The sequence below is a fragment of the Toxotes jaculatrix genome, chromosome 6, assembly GCF_017976425.1.
Source record: "Toxotes jaculatrix isolate fToxJac2 chromosome 6, fToxJac2.pri, whole genome shotgun sequence".
NCBI classification, from domain to species: domain Eukaryota; kingdom Metazoa; phylum Chordata; class Actinopteri; family Toxotidae; genus Toxotes; species Toxotes jaculatrix.
Window position 1 is genome coordinate 21328758 of NC_054399.1, and position 20234 is coordinate 21348991.

Below are 20234 nucleotides of genomic sequence, written 5' to 3' on the forward strand. Positions count from 1 at the left end.
CAACCTTACAAACTGAATTGTGGACACACTTGATCTTCCATCTAGATGACAGCTTGGAGGATTTCTGCAAAATAGGAAAACATTTTGTTCTCTTATTGAACTTTGTACTGTTATCTTGGACAATTTGCCAGCATTATTTTCTTTGCCGTGTAGGAACATTTTGATCGTAATTATTAAAAAAAAAAAAAAAAGAATGGCATCCTGATAATTTATAGTTGAAATAATAAACCCAAACCCTGTTTCTCATAAATAAAGGAAAACATTCTGCCATAAAACTGTTTTCATTGCTTATTCAGGCAACACAAAGGTCACTGAAGGTCTCTGAGAGTCCACCATGTCCTTTCTAAAACATTCATATAAATATACACGATGGCTCAACAATACACACATATACTACTCTGTGCACTGTGGTGGAGCAACTACTTGGACTTAAATCATCTTATTTGGAGGTTATGAATTGTTATTTATAAGTAATGAAAGGTCTGCTTAGACTTAAAAAGAACTTGCATGTACTCTGATGTATATTCGTATCTGAGGAGACAACCTAAAAAGACGTTTACAAAAGCAAATTGCCAGCAGGCCTTATGCTTTGTTTATTAAAATGTTTAAGGTATGAAACAACTTATGTGAAAGGGTGAACGTACACTGGGGATTCCCTGGAGCCTCTACACAACCTTGTTCTACCTATGCAGGTGTTTTCACTAACAGTGTCTGAGCAGGCCTCTTCTCAGGACTGCGTGGGTGTGCACAGAGTGTCCTTGATTGACACCTCCTCCAAACTCCTGTTAGTCTGTTTGCACCTGTTGAGGTGGCACAAATCATTCTTATTGGTGAGCAGAGGTCTACTTAGGCAGAGTGATGGAAAACAAGCGTGTGGGTGTGCAGGTCCTATGAGTAAAAGTTGTCACAAGCACTATCCATGGTGCTGATCCCACAGCAGGTCCCACAGAGCGCAGAGGCACTCCTGTAAGAATGTGGCAGCATTCATGCATTCCCACATGTAGGTAACCAGGTATAATTACAACCACTGACCAGACTAACTAACGCAATCAGCTTCGTCCCATTCATCCATATACATCCGATACATTGTATGCTCTCTTTACAAATTACCTCTTTAGTCTTGAGATACTTTTCCAGAGAGACAAATTAACTGATGTGTTTATTGTTTTATTTAGGGCAACATGAAATATTTTTATTATTGATCAACATGCTGACTACTTTTCTACACCAATTCCTGTTGAAAAACATTCATCACGAAGTCCCACCCCTCAAGGTGACATCTTCATGTGTTTGTTTTTGTTTTTTTTTTTTAATGACCAACAGTCCAAACCCAAACTTGTTTGAAAATTATAATTAAACACATCCTGAAGGTGTTCTACTGGATTCATATCTGGTGCCTGGGGAGGCCACTGAAGTTCACTGAACTCATTGTGCAATTCATGAATACATTCAACTTTTGCTCTGGTAAATTATCATGCTGGATGTAGCCATCACAAGGTGGTCAACTGTGGCTAAAAAAGGATGGACATAGTGAGCGACAATACTCAGGCTGTGGCATTCAAACAATGATTGATTGGTATTAAGGGCCCAAATTGAGAAAACTTTCCCCACACCACCACCAGTCTGAACTGTTGTCATAAGGCAGGTTGAATCAATGGATTCATGCTGGCACCACCAAATTCTGACCTTACCGTCTGCAGCCTCAGCAGAAATCCAGATTCATCAGACCAGGTTACAGGTCCAGTCTTGGTGAGACTGTGCCCACTGCAGCCTCAGATGTTCTGTTCTCCTGTTGTTGTTGTTGTAGCCCATCTGCCTCAGATGCTTTTCTGCTCACTACAGTTGTGAAGAGTAGTTATCTGAGTTACCATAGCCTTTCTGTCAGCTCAGTAATCGATTCAGCTCTAGCTTTCTTGACAAGACTCTGAATCCTGTATGCCGAGCTATTGACTAAAGATTAAAGACACTCTGTGTTTCTGTGTTAGTGAATCTGGCTCCTTCTCATAAACAGAGACGATTACAGGTTATGAAATTGTTGTGACTGAAATTAGAAAAACTGTCTGAAAACAGACATTTTCTTATGAGTGTCATACTAAATATTTTTGGCATGAGTCAGGAGCTGACAGCAGGTTTTCAGAGCTTAATAGCCCAATTCACAGCCACCTTCAAACACTGGAGACTCTACAGTGCCATTCATTGTGAATTGAACCTTGAAAAACATACTGATGCAGCCAACCATGATTCAAAGACTCAAAAAGTGCTCATTGGAGTGACTTAGTGAAGTTAGGGAAGGTTCAATTTTAAGCAAATGTCCACTAATATGTGGGAGCAACAATATTTACAACCAGTCTTCTCTAATTTAAAAAAAAGCACACTGAACAATGTAAAAGAACTTAACCAAAATTAAATTTTCCTCCATTTTGTGTGGTCAACAGCTTCCCAGTTCTTTATGATATTATTCATTCACGTCCAGGTGGCGCGATTAAAAAAATGATGAATGGAAACCCATTGCTTGGGAAATTGAGTCATTTTTCATGTGCCAATAAAATGTGAGAAAGTAACTGTCCACCTGGAGCCATCTCTGTACATTATGTGAATATGCAAGTTTCAAGCTTGTAAAAGGCAAGACGCAGCCTGCCACTTTAAATCCATGTCAGACCGCATCATCTTTATTGTGTGAGTTTTAAATTACTGCCTATCTCCAAGTGTGTCTCCCTCTTCTCAATACCTTTATTCTTGGGGTAGAAAACATTCAGCATTGTTCTCACTTTTTGTGAAAGGAACATGCATTTGCATTTCAAAACATCACATTCAATCATTTTGACAAAATTTCCTTAGACTACGCTGCACCAAAGAAATCCATGAAAACCGAGGAAAAGAAAACAAAGAAAACAAACTGTATGCGTGATTGCACCCTGACAGCCAATTGGCAACCTGAGTCATGAGTGTAATCAGGAGTGGCTGCTGGATCTGCCACATCCTGCTGGCGAGTCGGTGATTGTCCACTGGAGGAGGTGGGGTTGCAGGGGGGAGGGGAACAGTACAGCCAAACGAGATTCATGACAGCCTCTTGCAGAACCTTGTGGACTGATTACACATCCAAGAAAATGCATGCAGCAAACAGATATTAAATCACCACAGCTTATTGCCATGCCAGTTGTAGGACTGAGTCCGAGCGTGGGCAAAATGCATCTGCAGCTCACCCTCAGAAGCACTTGAGGCAGTGGGAGAATTACATTTCTATGGGGGCTCGGGATGAGTTAGGCAATCTTCCTTTCCACAGCAATGATTAATAGTGATGGTCCCATAAATTGTTCTGTCTGAGAAATATATTGCTGCCATAGTATCTGTTGTTTTGCACTGGGAGGCCACTCTGCTTTTGAGGGCAGTGGTTGGATAAGCAGTCAACAACAGTGTGCAGACCCAGAAAAATACACTCACCCTACAGCAGAGCTAGGCTTGATCCATCAGAACTGATAATCACTTGCCATGCACAGATTTTTAAAGCCCTCTGATGTGAAATTAAGCTGTCTGAGACCAAACAAATCAGAGAGAAATCTGGCAGCATTATCTCATTTTATCTCACTAACCCCGTATGCTTCCACAGCCTGCTTGCTGTCATCTGAACAAAGGAGTCTCTATTTTTAGCTGACTGCAGGGCTATAGTTGTACTTGAGTCTGGTCCCCAGGCCATTTTTTGACACCTTTCACTTTTCACAGTCTTGTGTTTATCTAACTCTGTTTCCTAGAAATTAAATTTATCTACAGCTAAATTGCAATACCGTTTGTATTTTATATTTTATAACACATCAATAAAACGTTCATGGACGTGTATAAATTTGCTGTCCATTTTCAGTCATAGCAAGTTTAAATTAGTCATCTTTTTTTGTGAGCACTCACAGCTTTTGGTTAGGGAAATGTTGTGGTTTGGTTTAATACAGAAAAAGTACACAATGACATCAGACACAACATGTTGGTATACATTTAACCAGAACCACAATCTTTCCCTAACCTTAACCAAAGTGCTTTTGTTGCATATACCACACATTTAACAGTGGATGTGAACACTGGTCTCTAGTGTGACAGTTGTGCAATTACATGACCAACAAAATGTACTTGCTGTTGCATATATGAAAATAATTTCTGGGACCCAGGGTTGATTTATTTGACCAAAACTTTGTTGTGGTGTGAGTCAACATTCAAATGTGTTTTTTCTGGACCTGCAGTCTTTGCTTGCAGTACTGGTCTATATTACAGCAGTACTTATGTACCCCTTAAGATTTTAATGGGCAAATCAGTTAGAACTATGAATTACTCCTTAATTTTCCTCTGGTATATTTTCAAGCTTATATCCATAAAAAGATCTTCAAATGTCTGCAAAGTCTTCTGTGAAATCATATCTAGCTCTTTAGTTGTTTGACTTTGCCAGCTACCCCTTAACTTTAAGTTTTTGTTATTTGGTGGCAGGAAGTGTGTTTATCTCACTGTTTTTTGCAGAAATGTCTCAACCATATAGAAATGTTGTCACCATGAAACTAATGATGACAAGCTCATTGGATTCATTGAATTGATCTTTATCTTTCTGCTGCTTAATGTAGAATTGAAAAGTATCGTTACATTTGACAAAATCCATTCAGCACAGATTTTGTGGCCAATCTAGGCCTTTACTAAGTCCTGATTTTCTCTGGCTGTGGTTTTGGCTCAGTCCTGAGCCTTTCGGACCTGCTTTTCACCAGACTTGGACTGAATCCAGTCCATCCTGACTGCAGCCAGCCTTGACTGACAGTTTTCTCAACACAGAAAAATGCTGGCTACAGCTCAGCTCCGTTCCTGACTGAAACTCACATGGAGTGAAAAATCACAGTGACACACACTTTAGTTATCCTCATGATAAGTGCTATAGATTTTAGTGTTAGCTTATTGATGAACTGACTAAAAATGAGTTATTATGCACTTTGCCAATTGCTTGTTAAGCAGAAACTCTACAGCACTCAATCAAGCTGTGGCCAAGAGCTATGCTTTGATCAATGGAGACTACAATTGAGATTTTTCTTTAGTATCAAGATACATGGCCTCAAGCAGCTGGTAACTGTGGAGGAAATATGATGGTGCAGAGAATCTGAGAAGGCAAACAGCTGAAAACTCAAGTTTCTTGTCTTCAAAAGTTGAGATGACAGAAATATAATGTGTTAAAAAGTATAACAGCTAAGGTCTACTTACTTTTGCATTACATTTTTCAAAGCAGAAAAACAAATCAAAAGATAAGTATCTTGCAAACAACAGTGGTGAAACATGCAAGAAAATAATTCCAATTAAACTCTCTTTCATTAAAGCCTGTTTGATTATAAATCAAAATGACTAATCCAAATGCTTAATATCTTACATCGAATTAAAGGAACTGCTTAGATAAGCCTACTTAGGCCTTCTTTTAATAAAAGTTGCCATAATACTTTTCCAAAAAGTAAATCCTTATAAGTTAGTCAATCAAAGAGGCTAATCTGTAAATGCTTGTTAGACCCTCCTGTGTTTAGAATGAGCCAGACCCTCACACAAAGATGTTTGCATATTCTTTACAGTGGCCAGGTGTTTGTCAGATGGTTGAGTAGCTTTGGAAACATCCTCCTCCCACACCTTTCAGATGTTGGATGGTGAATTGTGTCAGACCATTCCTGTAACTTTCTGTAAGCCGACAATTCGGCATTCACTCCCACTTCATGCCACGATTGACCAGCTGTGCAGAGCTGAGAAAGGAGCCAGGGTTGAACTTCTCCTTGTTTTTTGTTTATATGTTCCTGTTACTTATGTCCATTTTCATGTGAACAACCAAGTGCAACACTACGAATGCTTTTCAGGAGAGACTGTCTGAAATAATCTATATCACGTCTCCCCTCTCTGTACGACAGCTGGTTCTCCACTCGAGTGTGGCCATTCAGAACAACTATAAACATGTGTACAAACTAGTTCTTATCAAGCAAAACCCAACCTTATCTGTGTGGAGTTCACATGGCCCCCCTGTGGAGAACATGTGCCTGGTGTTTGTGTGGGTTTCATCCACCAACCCAAAGATACATATCAGGTGGATTTAAGGCACTGAACTGCTGATATGCATGAATGTGACAGTCTATTCGTACTAGCAGTGTGATGGACAGTTTTCCAGTCCATGAGCAGGTTTCCATGAGTGTCTCTCTGCTGCACAATATACAGTATCGCTGAGATAGGCTTTGACCTCACTTGACCTTGACTGGAAAAAAACAAAAGACATAAATAAATGAGGCCCACGAACACACTGTGAGTGTCTTGCAGAGATTAGTATCACAAACAAATGTTAAACCATAAGAGGCAATGTCAACAACTTACCTCATGCTGGCTCTAATTTGTCAAAGTGAAGCATCAGTCGCCTAATGCCACTGAGATGTGTGATATAGATCACACTAATGGCTGCTCATTCTTTTCTAAAGACAAATTCCACAGGAAATGACAGCGAGTCTATTTTCTGAATAATGTCCTGATTTTTAAGTTTCTCATAAAAGTGTCCAGATCTTCTGAAGTTGCAATTAATAACTGTCCATGTAAGTCGTTTCTATACAGTGAACAGTGCATTGTATCATTGCACCAATATTACACAATTAGAGGTTATAAGGATATGCATATTGGATGCTTTTTAATATACTTATCTTTCTTATGCTTATGTAAATTTGTATACATCATAGTATGTATTGTACATCTGTGCCAGGAGACTGTATAGGTGTTATGGTGACATTTCCATCACATGTATTATAAATTAGATGCCTCTATGGCACTAAGTGGAGCGAATACATCCACCAACCATTTGTCAACAAATCCCAGTTCCACATGTCAGAATTTCATTGCAGCTTGAAATGTTTTTTCATGCCTCATTACTAACCTGTTGTACATGGCGGGGGTGCACACATTTTCCTGACTGTGCCTGAAATGGGACATGAAATATGCGTTTTTAAATTCTTGTCACTTTTAAGAGTTTTAGTCGATTATCATATCCTCTACCCAGCAACATGGAAAAGTGTTTTATGCCCATAGGTCTGTCTTTCTACAGCTGTACTTGAAAAATGTTACATGGCACTTAAGTCTAAACTACATGTGCTACATGTACCTCCATGATGCTTAATTAGTCCAGTAAAAGAGGATATGCTTCTTTTTTTACCTAGAGACACAGGATTTGACGATATGACATGAATCTATTCAGAAGTTAAAGGATTTTTAGTGAGCTGTGGCGCTCATTGCCATGGCAACCTTTTGGCCAGTGAGTAGGAATCAGCTTTTCCCTTGCCCCATGACCAACCTTCAGTGATGAATGATAACCTCTCTACAGGTTGTATTGGTTGATCTACTTGCGAGAAAGATAATGCAAAGATGGTACATGGGAAGAAGTTTTATCTAAACAGACACACTCTTGTATGAAGATGATGGATGAGCCCATCTTCCAAAAAGAAGCACTTTACTATGAAGGAAAAGGGTTAGCACTTTAATGTCGAGGCAGGTAGACATTGACTGCAGCTTTGTGTTGAATCTCCCTCCAACCTGATCAAAATGACTGGGGCTGCAGAGATCAGTTGGACACTCACACTACTTTATCCACTCCTTCTTCGTCTGTTATCATATGCAGTGATGGTGTGGGCAGGTATTTGAACCCTATGACGCTATTCTACACCGTCTTTCTTCTGGCTTTGTGTCAGGACATTACTCACTCCAGGGCAAAGCTGTAGATCTCTTTGATGGTGTGAATCCATTCTGAAATGATGCATTTCTCCCTCAGCTTTGAAAAAAAAAGGTATTTGATGTGAAGCACTTCTGTGCTGGCTCATCAGATAACTTTAGATTTGTGATTGATTCCCTAGCCTGTGAGCCTACTCTGGGCTAACATGGTAAATGGGAAACAGTTAATTCCGAACTAATGCATTTCCACCTGGATGTGAAGAGGAATGAGAAATGAAACTCTCTGAGGATAAAGGAAAAAGAAATAATCTGCATTTGCACTGATGCCTGTGCAGTACAGATGTAGTGAGATGACTGAAGAATATTATATATTCTCTCTGCTGGACTTACACAGGTCACTTTGACTTCAATGATGCTACTATTATTAATATTACTATTACCAGTTACTAAATCCTGCCAGAATCCAATATTAATGATCATGTCTGTGGTGCACTCTCTCCCTCTCTCTTTCATTATGCAGCTACTTGGTAATTCGCTGTAGTATTTGTTTCCTTCTGTTTATTCTTAAAAAAAATGTGAAAGAGTCCAGATGCAATATATAGTATATACAATTGCATATATTCAGAATTCAATTTAAACATGTCATTTAAATGTACAGAGTTTCATAACTTGGATCTGGATAATTTAATTTGCAAAATGATATCAGAAATTGCTGGTCTTTTGGCTAAATCTTAATGTAGTCGATTTACAGCCATGATTACATTCTTAATATATACATCAATAAAGCAATATAACACATACAAATTATTGTTGATACTACTACTACTAATAATAATAATAATAATAGTGCTGTAGTTCATGACATAGGCCATAATTTTCATAGAGATTGTGCAGTACTTCAGTGTGTACAGGTAAGTAGGACATGATTACAGTGATACATTTTCAACACATTTTCTTGAGAAACATTTCATCATCAGTAAAAATACCAAATAATTTCAATTTTAAATTTGAATTGAGAGTCTAATGAATATTTTCCGTTCTTAAAGTTACTATGGTCATAGCAAAAAGTTTCACTCAAGGTACAAGAACAGGGTTAAGAGTAACTTTACCAGAATCTATAAAGTTTTACTGGAGGTAAACGCTGAAACGAATCTACTTCTATCACACCGAGCTGTGTGGTCACGTGTTTGACGTTATGGGCGTTACATTGAAACTGCGGCTTGCGTCAGGAACTTCTTCCGGTGGTCACGTAAGGTAGGCTTTAGGCATAAACAGTGCAAATAAGTGGCGAAAGGGAGGGTATAGTAATAGGCAGTGTGGCGTGTAACTCCAGAACTGTTTGTGCACTAACCGCATGTTTCATCCAGGCCAACAGGTCGATTATTTTTTGGCCGTATGTTCTTTTTTCTCCATGTTTTCTCGAGCAGGATGTCTTCCTAGGTTGGCATGGACCGGCTGCCGAAGGTCATTCCCGCTAGCTTGACTACAAACATAGCTAGTTAGCTAGATACTTAATAAATGAATCACACATAATCATAAAAGAATACCAAATGACGTCGTTAACGTCATTAAATAATACAGCATTGTTGGACATCTTTTTCAGTTCCCAAAGCTTCAAAAAGGTTTAGTTTTTACACTGCCGTACTCTCAGCGAACCGCAATGTGTCATAACAACCTCGCATAATTCAAAGTTAAATATATTCAAAAGTGCTTAGCTCATAAACTAACAAACATAACTGGTAACTTTTACGATACAGTAGGTTTCACTGACAAATTCGGCTTACATATGATCCATCAGTAATACATTATTTAAGAAAAATGTCGACCCTTATCATTGGCATGCCTGTTAATGTCAACGTTATCTTCCACCAAATGCTTCGTGCCGAGAGCCTGCAAAGAAGTTAATTTAATTTAATTAACACGAAAGAGCTGGGAGGTGTATCAAATCTGCGCCGAAATTACACGAAGCGTGTTACGTTTTATTAAACTTTTACAGCCACGTTTACGAAGTGTTGCTCATTTTCACAGTAGCGAGCCGTCTTGTTATTGGCGGATTTTTAACGAGGTTTGGTATCTCGCCTACCCACGCCAAATCTGAGCCAATTACCTGTGTCAGTGAAGATCATGTGTACTCCTAATCCTAGATTACCTTGCACATAAACCCTACAGCAGTTGTGGACCAGGCGTTATAGGAAGTTAAACGTTATTTAAGACGTGGCAATCTGTAGCGAAGACCATAACAATGAATATGTATATTTTCAGACCAGCAGTTATCCGCCAGTTAGATATTATTTTAATGCTGATTATTAGCCTTCAGTTCGTAGCCTCCTGTGATATCTTCACGTTTCTAAGGTTATTGCACGAACCTGGACATTTCCTCTTAATTATTGTTGTGCGTGTCAGTTACTCTAGTATATTATAATGTGCAGTAATGTAACAAATGCGTCTAAATACTGTATTCTGCAATACTGTGATTTGTCTTTTTCAGAATGGGAAATTTTACATCCTCCACTACTGGAGGCCTGTCCAGCACAGCCTGTGTACAGTATGTCCAGGTAAGTGGACACTTGCAGATCTGTTACCTGCAGTCAACTAGCTAAACCCTTTGGTACAGTATTTTGCTGTGAATCTCTGTACAACATAGTTTTATTTGTCTGATAAATTTGGTATTGAAAACACCTTGGTGAGTTAGGTGTCATTTTAATTTCCTGGTGTTTCCTACTGTTCACCACCACTCCTTAGCTTCTTATTCAGTTGTATTGCATGACAGCTTTTGCCAGTTTGTTTATTTACCTCCTGTTCTGACGGTTTTCTGCACATCTGAGTCAAAAATCTGTTATGAATTGGATCCCAAAGTAGCTTCTGTAACTCCATATGTAAACAAACAACAATTTTCAAAAGCTAAGATACACGGCCCTGAAATATTCTCAATATAGCATGATGTGAGGCAGAGTCCAAGGCATTTGCTACTCATTATTTAACAAGTCTAATTTTCTTATATGACGAAGTATGGGTTAAATTTGAATTGTAACTTCTAGAAAATATGTGATTTAGAAAGTTGATTGTAGATGATGTGGTCTACTTCCATGTTTTTTTATTCCCTGACTTCCCAGGAGGTGGTGTCACAGAACTGTGTTGTGATATTTTCCAAGACCACCTGTCCTTATTGTAAAATGGCCAAGAATGTGTTCAATGAAATCGGTGCTACCTACAAAGTGATTGAATTGGATGAACATAATGATGGGAGGAGACTGCAAGAGGCCTTAGCTCAAATGACTGGTGCCAGAACGGTAAGAATCTCATGTCTCATTTTTGGATTGGAATTTCAAGTAACTTCACAGTCTGCTATTTCAGCATCTAACAAAAAAAAAAAAAAGAATCAAAACAGGGATATTTGACAGCTTGTTTGTTCTGGCAGCTCTACATTGAAGTTAAATTTAGGTTGACTTGTCTAGTGGTTTTTTTTAGGACTGCTGCCAAGAATGAGTCAAGATAAAGAGCAGACCAAGTTGCAGCTTTTCCAGACTGTAATCTTTAATGAGGGAAAATAGAAGTAACATATTTATTGTTATAATATTTTAGATTAAAATAAGAGTTTGCACATGCAAGACCTATTTCTGCTTTTATGTCCTTTCACTGTAGACTTGCAATTTCAATCTGCAATTGTATAGTAAAAAAAGTTATTTTTCAAAACCTCTCCTTTAAGTGAAAGTTTTAATCTGTGACTTTAAAGAATCTCTCATTGTTCAGGTGCCAAGAGTCTTCATTAATGGAAACTGCATCGGTGGTGGCTCCGATACCAAACAGCTCCATCAACAGGGAAAGTTGCTGCCCTTGATCGAACAGTGTGCTCCCTGCTGTGCTGCCACCAGCTCTGAGGGCTCGGGGAGCGGACAGTTTGAGTCTGCTAAATGACTAACCGTTTTTGTAGTTTTTTTCAATCCTGTATTTATTAAATGTTTGCTTGATCTTATTCTTCAAGTTGTACATTGCTTGAGCACGACTATGTTATTTATTCATCATGGTTCATTTGATACTTGATATTTAAGCTACATACATTTTCAGACAGGGATGTAACATATAACAATTAAAGCTGCAATCTTTTAAACAAAACCTGTGAATAGTGGAACTACATCAAATGCTTCTCTTCTGCATGATTGTTTTATTGAACAAAATTACTGCAATAAACAAGCATGATCTTTCTAAACATCGGGCATCATCAAAGAGTGAACATCAGAATTATTGACTCATGTTCCGTTAGGGTAGTTTGGGGTAATTTTTCATATCTTGTTACACTGGAAGAACAACAGATTTTTGTATGATTAGCACATTTCATTGTGCTAAGTATTACATATTACAGTACATTATATCTTACTGAGAAATTTTTAAGTTATTTGCATAGACTGTATGTGGAAAAATAGCCATTCTGTATTTTTTAATTTTTTTTAAATTTATTTTTATTTTTTATAACAGTTTGTCCGAGATTTTGGCAGTAGCTATGATTGATTTTATTTGATATTAGATAGGTGATTGATTTTTGCTAAACACATGTACCGTGTTTGTAAGGAATCATGGTGCTGGTCAGTGTTATGAATATAGAGATTAATGAACATATGTATGAAGTCACCACCATCTCAAATGTTTTTAATAAACTGAATGTATGTTTGTTATTATCATTAATAAATATGAATGAAAGTCCACCATCAGCTTCCCATCTTTCTTTCTTTGCGTCTTTACCGAAGAGCGCTTCATTTGGTCACATCGTCCTAGCAGGAGGGCGGATATTAGTTCTATTTCAGATGAGCATTTTTTTTTTATTGTCATTGTAAATTAATGAGTTTCCTTTTTGTCTTCATAAAGGTAGGCAGTTGTGTGTTTCTAAAAATACGTTTGCCGCTAATTTTTCTTTTTTATTTTGGTAAAACATTAGTCGCTCTACTACGGTGTACGCCGTAACATAAAACGTGCGCACCCAGATTCCAACGTTTCAACGCATTGCGACGTCACTCAAGTGCTTCAGTTAAATTAGCTTGACTAACGGGTGCGCTGCTAAGATAGGATATTTGCATCTTGTTTATGTTCACATTAAGTTGAATCAGTAACATTATAAAGAATGGCTGGAAGTGCAGGAGAGTGGTGTTTGATGGAGAGTGACCCCGGGGTGTTCACAGAGCTGATAAAAGGTTTTGGTGAGTGACTCGTAGGCTAATGCTAGCTGCTCATTCAATGTAACGTGGCTATGCGACAGCGCTAGTTAGCTATCTGCTCTACAGCTAACGGTGACTCCTGAATTAGCAACCATTGATGTCTCATGCAAAAAGGAAGGAAAATGCCACGGAGCATCAAACTAAAATATTTTAGAGGCCATTAACTTTGAACACCCACTCAAACGATATATCCCCCCAAACGTTGCATGTAGTAATTTGGCTGTCTTAGTTAACTTAATTAGGCAAGCTAACTGGCTAGCATTACTCAGCGTTCAAAACAACGGCGGGTGAAAACAAATCGGCGCTCATGAATGATGACACTTGTGCCGTCAAATCGACGCCGAGAGAAGATGCTCACTTAGTTAACGCTTTTAGCTCTTACAGTCATTCCAGGTATGAACGAATGGTTGATCCTCCACTTGTCATTCTCAGGCTGCAAAGGAGCCCAGGTTGAGGAGATATGGAGCATGGAGCCAGAGAACTTTGACAACTTAAAGTATGTTCATATATCCATCCTCAGTATTTTGCATGCTCCTCTAAAGACAGGCCTTTTAATTTATTTGTTTTATTTCAGACCAGTTCACGGCCTGATTTTCCTGTTCAAGTGGCAACCCGGTGAAGAGCCCGCAGGATCAATTGTCCAGGATTCGAGACTTGACCACATCTTCTTTGCAAAACAGGCATGTTCATCATTGTTATTGTTGAAAATGTACACAATCAGTCTTTTGCGATTAGCAAAATATATTTTTTTGCAGCTATAGGATAAGTAACCTTAAACAAGTCCATCCCTAATAAAAGTGGCAACCTTTGTCTGCTTCTGTACATCTTATTTGGCTCGTTCTCAGTTTATGCTCAAGCGAGTTCTTTCCGATGGATTTGACCTATAAACTTACTGCTGAAGTATAGTTCCAAAATAAAAGGTAATTATAACTAAGACTGGTACAAACAATTACTTTAATTCCCATTAATCCACAGAATATTTTCTCATTTAATGTCTGTCTAAAAAGAGTTGTAGAAATTTGTGAAAAATGTCCATCAGAGTTTCATTAATCAGGTTGCTTATTTTTTTCAATCAACAATCCAAAACTTTGAATAAGGTAACAAAAAAATGAAAATCCTCACAAATGAGAAGCTTGAGCCGGGGAATGTATGGTGTTTTTGCTTGAAATGGGCTTAAACAAGTCATCAAATTCTGCGCTATACTTTTCTAAGTGTGCACACTGGCCAAAGCAAAAGAGAAACCAGAGTGTAATTTGCAAGACATCATTATGTATAATGTGGAATTGTTCAGCCAAATTGAATAATGAATTAGTTAATGAATTGACTGGAGCAATGACATTAAGCACACAGCCCACAGCAGAGTGTGAGGATGATGCTTTGATTTGGAAGATTTTTCTTTACTACAGAATATAGGAAGATCTAGCTCTCTGTGGACATAAGTATTAGCATACCATTACCAGATTAGAAACTTTGATTACTGTCACACAGATTTGCAGAAAATTAGTGGCTCGTAAAATTGTAATCTGTTGCCACAAAATCTGATCATTCAATTTGGGATGCATGTAATATGCTCTCTTCTTAAATTCATCTAAAGCATCAGTGAGGGTTTTCTTTTATCTGTCTAACTAATTATTGGATATTTGTGTATCTGTGTATTTTCAGGTCATTAACAACGCCTGTGCCACCCAGGCTATTGTCAGTGTTCTGCTCAACTGTTCCCATCCTGACATGTTGCTTGGAGACACACTGACAGAGTTCAGAGAGTTTTCACAGAGTTTTGACGCGGCGGTATGTTCATTTTTGTCTTGCATCCAAAAAACTGTGGCTTTGGTTATCTTTATTTTTGGTTTGAACTGCATGGTTTAGCCAGGAATTTACTTGTTTTTTCTAAGTTTGTTACATGTTAACTATGAACCTTCCCATTTAAGTTCAGTGTCGCCAACAGGCTAAAACTCAAATAATAAGTAAAACATTATTCATTGCTCTTTCTAAAAATAACATTTATACTGCTTTCCCCCTTGGAGCAGTAGCTCATTACACAGTCCACTATAGTAATTTCCCCTTCTATCTTTTAACACTGACACTTTTATCCTCTTACCTTTTAAAACCGTGGTGACTCATTTGTCTGTCCCACAAATGTTCAGGGGAACCAGGCTATACTGATTTATAATGCTCAACTTCTCATTTAGTTTGGAGAAAACTCAGCTTTATTTTTACCTAGACATAGTCACTCGGTTTTGCTTTGGAGACAGCAACAATTTATGAGAGAAGATGGCAGGAAAGTTGTTGCATGTTAGAATCTGTATATTTTTAGGCATGTTATAGAAGCAACAAATAAGTCATTTATTTTGATTAGTAACTGTAATATTACTGAAATTGAAGTTCTGATTAGTTCTGATTAGATGATTTTTTTTGGAAAAGGAATGTTGAATTTGTTCCTTACCGTGCTTCACTACATAGCATCTTTAAGGCCATGGTTGTACAGTCAGCATTTATAATCATGCATCTCTTCCTCAGATGAAAGGTTTGGCTCTTAGCAATTCTGAAGTGATCCGACAAGTTCACAACAGCTTTGCCAGGTAAGCTCCTGCCCATATCATATCCAGCAGGAGAGGCTTTGTTTGATTGGCTTCCTGTTATTTTTAGCTCCTCATTCTAACTCGGAGAAAAGTGATTGGCCCATTTGTCTCTAATGCACCAGTCTACTTTTGTGAATCATGCACAAGTGAGGCTGGTTCATTTATTGGTCACTTCCAAAATGTGTCTGTTCTCATTCTTTTTTTTTTTCACTAAATGGCAAATAAAAAATGTTCTTGTCAGTGTGCAACGTAATAACATTTTTAATTGAGAGTTAAAAATATAATGCATCCCACTCATTAGATTTGTGTTCTGATATTCTTGGAGAAGAAGTCATTCCCACTTCACTACTTGTGCTTTTTTTTTTTATGGTTGCAGACAGCAAATGTTTGAATTTGATGCAAAGTCATCAGCAAAGGACGAGGACGCCTTTCACTTTGTGAGCTATGTTCCTGTAAACGGCAGACTATACGAGCTGGATGGACTTCGAGAGGGACCAATTGACCTGGGTAGGCAGAAAAATGTAATTTGTTGTTTTTCTTTTATCACTTTAAGGTTTTAGCGCTAAAATTGTCAGTTTAATGGCTAAAGTCCTTTGGTGTGAGACCCTGCTGTGCACAGCTGAATTTTGTCTTGTTGGCCATGGCCCATTTCCCCTAAAACTGTCTGTTTTATGGTGATGTACAATGTGTGCTTGCACTTACTGTATACACGGACACCTGCAGTGTTATTTATTCCTGTGTGTGTTTTTCACTAGGTGCATGCAACCAGGATGACTGGATCAGCGCAGTTCGCCCAGTGATTGAGAAAAGAATACAGAAGTGAATGTCTTTTTACATTTACTATTGATTAATTTTAGATAAGCCAACTGCTTTGCTACAAAGCAAAGTAGTGTGCAGTCATTTTGACATTTTTCATCCATTTCTTATGGTTATTGGCATTTTTCATAGCTTCAGATCGTACAGTACAAAAATTATGTTCTGTCCTTACTGTTAATACTTTCTTAGACAGTGTGTCCCTCTCTTCTCACCATACCTATATTGTTTTCCTCCTCAGGTACAGTGAAGGAGAGATCCGTTTCAACCTAATGGCCATTGTGTCAGACAGAAAGATGATATATGAGAGGAAAATCGCAGAGCTCCAGACTCAGCTTACTGAAGTGAGTGGCAGCAAAAGAGCTGAATCCAGCGCAGACATGAGAAGGAATAATTTATAATTTATTTATTTATAATTTTAATGCTTTCTCCCTGGGAGTCCGCATGTGAAAATGCATCAGTTGTTAGCTTTCAAAAAATTGGAGATCATAGCTACAGTGTGCATTATTTAATTGGAAAAAGCCTTTTTTTTGGTTTGGAGCTCCATCCACTCATATGTTTGTCATGTTCATCACATCGTATCTATTCAACACACGATGAATTCGAGACAGCTACTCCAGTTTTGATAAAACCAGGTATCATCAAACAATCTGGTCCTGTCTTGTAACATTTAGAAAATGATGTGGATTGTGGTGACTGAGATACACGTGTACCATCTTGCCATGTTCCATCCATTCATCCATCTTCTAACACTTATCTAGGGTCAGATCACGTTGGCAGCAGGCTAACAATCATGGTGCAGACGTCCCTTTCTCCAGCAGTGTTTTCCAGCTCCTCACTGGGGACTCTGAGGTGTTGTCAGACCAGATGAACAGGGAGCAGGGAAAAGGCAGTGATTGTGAAAATTCGTGACACATTCAGGACAGAGGAGTCAGGGAATTAGGTGAATTTCTAACAAGAACTCTAGAAATATTTGTCAAATTTTCAGGACTATATGAAAATGTATGTCATTTAAACAGTACTTGTAGTTTTCAACCCATGTGTAGTGGACATCATTACTGTTGATCCCCTAAGAGTAACGTCACCCCAAGCTAAAAAAAAAAAACCCTTATTTTACAGACCTGCTCTGGTTGAAACGTATAGTCTGTTGCACCTGGTGCCACGCCCGCATCATTGGGTGTTGTCGGAAATGTGCTCTGTCGCACCTGTAGACAACCACAGCTCTACAGTGTTGGATGTGCAGGTTACACCTTGAGTACACATCCGCATTACTGCTGCAAGGTTAAACCTTCAACCACTGGAGGTCAGCAAAAACCAGGTTTTCAGATGGTGTGTTTAAAGAAACAGGTGGGATTAAGTCAAGCATGGAAGGTTATTACCACTTTTTACTAAATATTTAAAGTCCCAATTTGTAAAAGCCAGGAATTAATTTAATATTGGGATTACACGAATAGCTTGAGTTTAATCAACATAAGCATCAGAATGCTGATTTTCTAGTCAGGATATCCTGGTTATATAGAAACCTTTTTCCCCTTCTGTTCCCAGGACGAACCAATGGACACGGACCAGAGCAGCACGTTCCTTAGCTCCATCCAGTCAGAGATTGCCAAGTACCAGCTCCTTATCGAAGAGGAAAATCAGAAACTTAAAAGATATAAGGTGAGATTCTGTTCTATACCACATTCCTTACAATGACAATGGCTGTATTTCATGTCACATTCAGTACAGTTTTTCCCCCATGTGAGAGATTGCTTTTTATAACCTTGAGCACACTATAAACGTAGGGACTGTGTTTACTGCAACACTTTCAGCCACCTCTGAATATAGTTTAGCCACAGACATTTTGTACATTTCCTTTGTAACACCACGTTAGTCTTGCCCAGCTTTTCCTTCACTTCTTGGATTTATGTGTGTTCTTACAGATTGAAAACATTCGACGAAAGCACAACTACCTTCCTTTCATCATGGAGCTACTGAAGACGCTGGCAGAGTACCAGCAGTTAATACCTTTGGTGGAGAAGGTAAGTTTTTTTTTTTTTTTTTTTAAACACTGTTTGCTTTCAGTGCTTGAGTATTTGGGAAGTCTTAAAGAAGCACCTTGACATTTTGAAACATGGTTGGTATTTTCTCCTCATTAAAACATGCATTTATTTTTGATGATATCTTGGATGTCGCCAATATGTATTTTTTGGGTGGGACATTTAAAGCCAAATGATGAAAGACTCAATCTGAAGGGTTGCAGGAAGGAAAAAATAATTTAGAAACATAAAAAAATGAATCACCAATCACTGCAAGGATGTTCAGAAAACCTTCAAGTGTCAGTGTTTATTCTGTTCACTAGAGGGCAGACATCATGTCTCACAAGCATAACATGCCATGCCTAGTTCATATATGTGACTTGGACGTTATTTTTGTTTTTTCATGCTTTAGGAGCCACAGTCATTACAGTGAAATATCTGTTGAGTTTGTGCCCAAATGCTGATTAGAGTCTGAGTTCTTTCCTGATTTCGGTGTGAATAGGGAACACTAATGAAAATGTCTCTGGGCTTATCTCACCAGGCAAAGGAGAAACAGAACGCCAAAAAAGCTCAGGAGGCCAAGTGAACAGCAACACACACCTCAACAGAAGCCTGTAATTACACATTCAGACACATTCAGAACCCTGCAGTCACTCTTTCATCAGTGAGCCACATACAGATACTGTACATTGTATGTCATATTCATATTAATGACCATGGATGGTCTGCAGCACCTCCTCACTGTGGCATCCTATGAACCACCCAGACATTATGGACTGCACTGCAAGTGTAGCAGAGAGACTGTCTGTAAAATACTCTGTCCGTGTGTGTCCATCAGCTCTATTGCATGATAGAAGGAAAGATGTGCCCAAATTATGTTCTGTCTTATTTTCATAATAAAATGTTTAGATGTTTCAATGGCTTCGTTTTGTGGACAGATTTATAAAACAAGTAATGTGTTTCTTTTTAACATATCACTGTATTATCAATGGATTCATTGTCTCCAGATACTACTTTCTATAAATGCTGTCCTCTCAGACGAATCCTCTCAGTTGTCAGACTTTGTGGTAGATCTTTGCCACCACCTACTGGTGTAGTAGAGGAATGATGAGGATTTTATTTCCAGTACATTACAAAAAAAAACATCTGATAAACTTTCTTTGAACATCATAAAGTGAAGTGCCAGAATCTGTTGGCAAAGATAAAATACCAAATCTTTGAAAACCCTATTCAACTATCTAACATTTGGATCTGTGTATTAGACCATCTGACCTGGTGAGAGCACACTGACAAGCTGCCAAGTCCTTATAAGTGCATCATTAAGAAAGGACCGGTGTAAATTTAGCGACTCGTGTGTTTTTTGGATGGCTTCCTGAAGCAGTATGTTGATGTTTTGAACATGGGAGTCTGAAGTGGCCGCTGTGATTTGTCCTGTAAATCAACTTCTGGCTTGTACTATACAAAGAAGTCATATTTAGCATATTTAACTTACTGGTTTCACCCGAGCGCAGTGTGTGTCTAAAGGCCTGCGTGGTCTGACGCATCTGCAGTCTCCCGACCAAAGTAGAACGTGGCCCTTTTCTATTTTTGGCTCTCGTGTTTACATATACACCTTAAGTACTTCTTGGATCTGATCCCAGTCGTCTGTTGCCAAGATCCTTCATGGCAACAAATGAAAACTCACAGGTTTTACTACCGGCTCATGGGGAGAGAACAGTTTGTCTGTTGTATTATCCTATCTGATGTCAGGCCACGTGGATGAGCAAACAAGTATTCATGGTGACTGTGCCAGTTCTGCAGGATGTTCATGAATACTTTTACCGCCTCACTATACATGCTTTATGATCAAACGTACTAATTATCACGTCTTTTCATCACTATTGTATCCATTTGACTGGGGTCACATGACATAGAATGTGTGGTGT

At 38.5% G+C, this 20234-nt stretch overlaps 2 protein-coding genes across 4 annotated transcripts; both read left to right on the plus strand.

Annotated features, from left to right (window-relative positions):
* The first annotated feature begins 8913 nt into the window (after positions 1-8913).
* Positions 8914-12386, plus strand: glrx2 (glutaredoxin 2). 3 transcript variants are annotated; one of them, XM_041039558.1, is made up of 4 exons: positions 8914-8946; positions 10181-10247; positions 10806-10982; positions 11443-12386. In XM_041039558.1, exons 2-4 carry the CDS (start codon positions 10182-10184, stop codon positions 11605-11607), a joined length of 408 nt encoding a protein of 135 aa, XP_040895492.1. In that variant the 5' UTR covers positions 8914-8946; position 10181; the 3' UTR covers positions 11608-12386. The 3 variants fall into 3 exon arrangements, with proteins under 3 accessions (XP_040895492.1, XP_040895493.1, XP_040895491.1); XM_041039559.1 differs by having other exon boundaries at positions 8941-9067; XM_041039557.1 differs by lacking the exon at positions 8914-8946 and adding an exon at positions 8953-9156.
* A 306-nt stretch (positions 12387-12692) lies between these two features.
* uchl5 (ubiquitin carboxyl-terminal hydrolase L5) lies at positions 12693-19224 on the plus strand. The gene is made up of 11 exons (XM_041041256.1): positions 12693-12881; positions 13332-13395; positions 13474-13579; positions 14562-14687; positions 15417-15478; positions 15855-15985; positions 16234-16297; positions 16533-16635; positions 17837-17950; positions 18214-18312; positions 18851-19224. The coding sequence occupies exons 1-11, from the start codon at positions 12806-12808 to the stop codon at positions 18893-18895; spliced, it is 990 nt and encodes a 329-aa protein (XP_040897190.1). The 5' UTR covers positions 12693-12805; the 3' UTR covers positions 18896-19224.
* The last annotated feature ends 1010 nt before the right edge of the window (positions 19225-20234 follow it).

What these genes read in the sequence shown, in the direction of transcription:
- glrx2 (XM_041039557.1), top strand. Translation starts at nt 9,047, where the DNA reads ATGTTTCATCCAGGCCAACAGGTCGATTATTTTTTGGCCGTATGTTCT. An exon ending in CCTGTGTACAGTATGTCCAG is followed by an intron (nt 10,248 to 10,805) that starts GTAAGTGGACAC and finishes CTGACTTCCCAG; the next exon opens with GAGGTGGTGTCACAGAACTG. An exon ending in AAATGACTGGTGCCAGAACG is followed by an intron (nt 10,983 to 11,442) that starts GTAAGAATCTCA and finishes CTCATTGTTCAG; the next exon opens with GTGCCAAGAGTCTTCATTAA.
- uchl5 (XM_041041256.1), top strand. Translation starts at nt 12,806, where the DNA reads ATGGCTGGAAGTGCAGGAGAGTGGTGTTTGATGGAGAGTGACCCCGGG. An exon ending in CACAGAGTTTTGACGCGGCG is followed by an intron (nt 14,688 to 15,416) that starts GTATGTTCATTT and finishes TCTCTTCCTCAG; the next exon opens with ATGAAAGGTTTGGCTCTTAG. An exon ending in GTTCACAACAGCTTTGCCAG is followed by an intron (nt 15,479 to 15,854) that starts GTAAGCTCCTGC and finishes TTATGGTTGCAG; the next exon opens with ACAGCAAATGTTTGAATTTG.